The following is a 4228-nucleotide window of genomic DNA, read 5'->3' on the forward strand; positions in this document are numbered from 1 at the left end:
TGAGGGCAATGAATGTACAAATGTGCTTTACACAATGAATGTATGTATGGATTGTGATAAAAGTTGTATGAGCCCCTAATAAAATGATTTTTAAAAGTTGACATATCCATACCACATATAGTTTAAACAAGTTATTATAGCACTTAAGAGTGACAATCTTTATTCTTTGGGGTAAACGGTTATTTAGCTTAAAAGTGACTTTAATCTAAGCACAACTCAGGACCAGGGTCTTAGTGTCTCCTCCAGTTTGAACAGTTCTTATAAGTCGAGACCCTTAAGAATTTGAAGTTCTATTCCACATTTTTCTTTCCTTTTTATCAGGATCCATCTTGTGCATTCCTGATCGGGATGTTCCATTAGTGGTAGCTGGTTGCAGGCGGAAGAGGTAGTGGTTCATGGAGATAATGAGTGGTAACTAGTTTTTGGAGAACTCAACTAACAGAGGAGTTTCTTCCTTTTCCAACCTTACCCTCCGTTCAGTCTTGTTAGTTGCTGTCAAGTTGGCTCTGCTTCCTGGTAGCCTTTCATAGAACAGATAAAAAACTGGTCAAATTCTGCACCATCTTTAGGTTATTGGTCTGCTTATATTTGTTGTTCTAGCTATTGTGTTCTTGGAATGCTTTCCAGCCTAGGGGGCTCGACTGCTAGCACCATATCAGATATTCTTCTGCTATGATCCAGAGGGTTTCCACTCACTTAATTTCAGAAGTAGACTGCCAGGCCTTTATTCCCAGCCTGTCTTCATCTGGAAGTACTATTGAAACCTGTCTACCATAGGTGACCCTAGTGGCAGGGCTTCCTGGTGGCCACATTAGGACAAATTGATAGATGGGTAGTGGACTTTAACACAGCCCCTGTATTTTCCCCCTTCATAATGCTTTCACAATTGTACATATGTTATTTATTACTTTGTTGTCAATTTGAGAGGATTAAGAGTGAAGGGTTGGAGTCTAGTCTGTGAATCAGGTGGTAGCTTGATGACCTCATTTGGAGGCACAATGGAGATAAATAGCTTGCTTGAGGCAGGACACAGTCTCACTCCCCTGGGAGACATTGAAGCTGACAATTCTCAGGTATAAGGACCCAATAGTGGCTTTCCAAAGGTGTGAATCTTGACAGAAGCAAGTAGTCTCAACTTTCTCCCTCAAAGCAGCTGATGCATGTGAACCACTGATCTTATGGTTAGCCATGCAATGCTTACCTGTGCCACACTAGGACTCCTGCGCCTTGTGGTAGCTGGTGCTTAAAGTGGAGACAGGTGTGAGATCAATGTTGATTTATGGTTACCAGGGGCAGGATGGGAAGGAGGAGTCATCTTTGAAGCAACATGGAGGTTCAGGTGTTTGTATTGATGGGGATTTTGGCAATGATTATGGGCAACGGTTTTATAATATGCTTAATGTAATTGATATCACTAAATCATACACCTGGGAAAAAAAAGGTGGGGGGAAATCACCAAATGTTGTATAATATCCAAGGGGGCCTTCAAAACTTCATGGGAAAATTCCATTATTTTTAAAATTCCATTTTCCTATTAATTTTAAGCCCCTCATATTTTTATAACTATAAAAAATTAATAGAACACATGTACAAAAAAGAGACAAAAAGTGCCAAAGGGAAAAGACAATTATGAACAGTTAGGACATCTTGGAAATCAGAGCGGAGCCACTTTGAAAACTTCTGAAGAGCTGACAGCACTTGGCACTTCCGAGGTGCTGAGAGGAAGTGAGAGCACTGAGAAGCCCAGCTTCAAAGGAAATTGTCCTGGAAAGCTACAGGAGGGCCTGGAGAATTTGGCCCCTGAATTGAGTTAGCGTTTCCATGCCCACAAGCAAACAGGAGTTCTGAGGTGTGCACAGAGAGGTGAGGGGCAGAGGGGGAGGAAGAACATGTTGGCAGTGCCCTAGGGCGCTGCAGGGCATGGTGGGCATGGCTACTGAGCCCGGCTTCCCTTCACCAGACGCTGGCTCCGAGCTGTCTCCTCTCCAAACACAAGGCCAGCTCCCCTCAGGCTCTGGTCGAGCTGAAGGAGAAACGAAGCCTTGTTTGCAGTTTCTGGGTACACCAGAGGAATGGGAGCCTGGCACCCTGCTTGTTGTTCCTTTGGGCCCTTGTTCGTTTTGTGTTCCCTTGCGGCTCCTTTCCCCGTGGACTGCCGCCTACTAGAAATGGCTTGCTCGGTAATATTTTGTTATCCCAAGGACGTTTTAAGGACCAGCACTTGTCTGTCCGTTTGTCGGGTGGGGATGACTTGGGGGTTGCTGTGATGCGGAAGCTAGGCCACTGGTATTTCAAAGAGCAGCAGGGTCTCCATGGACAGGTTTCAGTGGAGTTTCCAGACTAGCGCCAACTGGGAAGAAAGGCCTTTTGAAAATTAGCCAAGGAAATCTTACAGATCACAGAGAAGAGTGTCTGACTCTCTGGCGTTCAGAAGGGATCAATTGTCAGAGAAAGACGTGTCTAACAGAGCGGGCTAACATGACAGAGACCCTTGGTGAGCTCAATTGGCACCATAGCCACACCACTGGAACTGTGACGACGACGGCAGAGGACTGGCACTGCTTTGTTCTGCTGGACAGAAGGCCGCCATGAGTAGGGGGTGACTAGATGGCATCTATCTGTTCTTTATTTCCTTCCTTCCTTTCTTTCTCTTTGGAGAAATGCCTATTCAATTTCACTGTCCATTTTAAAAAATGGATTGCCTTTTTGTTGTTGGGTTGTAGGAGTTCTTTATACATACAGTCAGAATATGAAGACCTTATTAGATAGATGGTTTCCAAATATTTTCTCCCAATCCCTAGGTTGTCTCGACTTTCATAATAATGTCTTTTGATGCATAGAAGTTTTTAATTTTGAAGTTTGGTGCATCTATTTTTTCAGCCTTGAACATTTGGACTTTTGGGGGTAGCCTCTTCACTCGCCATGCCCGTATTTAATGCTTAATGTTAGTCTGCCTTTGTTTGGGCATAACTTTGGTTTATGTGGGGACCTCACAGAGTGCTACTCTACTCTGCCATGAGTTGGTGCCAACTCAAGGGCAACTGGTTTTGGTTTTGTAGACCTTACGCAATCATGGGAGGAGCTGGGGAGGTGAAGGCCAAAGGGTCACTAACCAGTTCATCTGAGAAGCCAGGAAGGTCCAGCTGCCAAGATGGGCTGGGCTGGGAAGGACATGGGTGTGTGTGTCAGGGAGCTGCCTAGGGAGGGTGCTGCTTCTGTGTAACTCCTCCTATTCAGCCAAGCATCAGCAGGTCAGCAGTCAGGAAGAAGAGTTGGATGCAGAGCAGAGAAGAGAGAACCTGCTGGGCATCTCTGTGATTGTCCAGCTCTGTATCTGACAACGATGCCCTTCAGAGAATAGTAGTTCCTCCTGTCATCTGCCTTCCAAATCTCACTCATGCTTTTCTTTTTGGTCATTCCTGTTCTGAAACCTCACAGGAAAGGACATTCTGGAAAACATAGTTCCAGGGAAACCTAGTTGGCACAGCCCAGTTCAGAGGTTATTGTTCTAGTGAGTCCAGAGAAGCCAAGGACTAGATCTATAGTCAAAGTCCTTAAATATCTCCTTTTAGGGGAAAGAGCTACTATAGTCCTAAGTAGAAATGGTCTACTATTGGTTTGGAGTTAAGCCTGGAAAGTCCCAGTGTTGTGCTGTGAAAACTTGTTTACAGTTTAGTCATTTTGAAAAAAAGAATCTTTTAGTTGAGTGGACTGTTCCTTGCAGAGTGTGCTACCAATGGCTTTGGAAATCTGAGGCCATGCATGGCTCTGGGCTTCTGTGAGCTGTGGGTGAGAGCCAAAGTGGGAACAGACCCAAATGACAGGAAATCATTCTGGTTGCCTCCTGAACATCTTTTTATGTGGGTTTCACTCAGTATGGCCAAAATAAATTCAAGTGATTTCATTACGTGAAACAGACAAACGAAACAAAACAGATACATGTTGTTGTTAATTGCTGCCAAGTTGATTCTGACTGCTGATGAGTCCATGGATGTCAGAGTGGAACTGAACAGAGTAGAGAGCCATAGACCTCTCTGGTAGGGATTCAGCAAGGGCAATGTAACCGAGAGAAATTACTGAAACCCAAATGAAGGCTGAGCATGATAGTGAGACACAAGGAGAGAAAAAGGAAATAGAGGAAAGAACTAGGAGGCAAAGGACATTTCTAGAGGTCTAAATACAGGAATGTACATATGTAAATATATTTATATAGGACGGAGGGGAAATA

The 4228-nt window shown here is 44.2% G+C and overlaps 1 protein-coding gene across 1 annotated transcript in view; it reads left to right on the forward strand.

Annotated features, from left to right (window-relative positions):
- Positions 1 to 2478: 2478 nt before the first annotated feature.
- TNFRSF17 (TNF receptor superfamily member 17) overlaps positions 2479 to 4228 on the forward strand; it is a 5898-nt gene continuing 4148 nt past the window's right edge. The window contains exon 1 of the mRNA XM_013005517.2: positions 2479 to 2494. Within this exon, the coding sequence (XP_012860971.2) occupies positions 2479 to 2494 (16 nt within the window). The remainder of the gene's footprint in view (positions 2495 to 4228) is intronic.

This window comes from Echinops telfairi, unplaced genomic scaffold, assembly GCF_000313985.2.
Source record: "Echinops telfairi isolate 266 unplaced genomic scaffold, ASM31398v2 ScPeMD7_5;HRSCAF=22, whole genome shotgun sequence".
Lineage (NCBI taxonomy): Eukaryota > Metazoa > Chordata > Mammalia > Afrosoricida > Tenrecidae > Echinops > Echinops telfairi.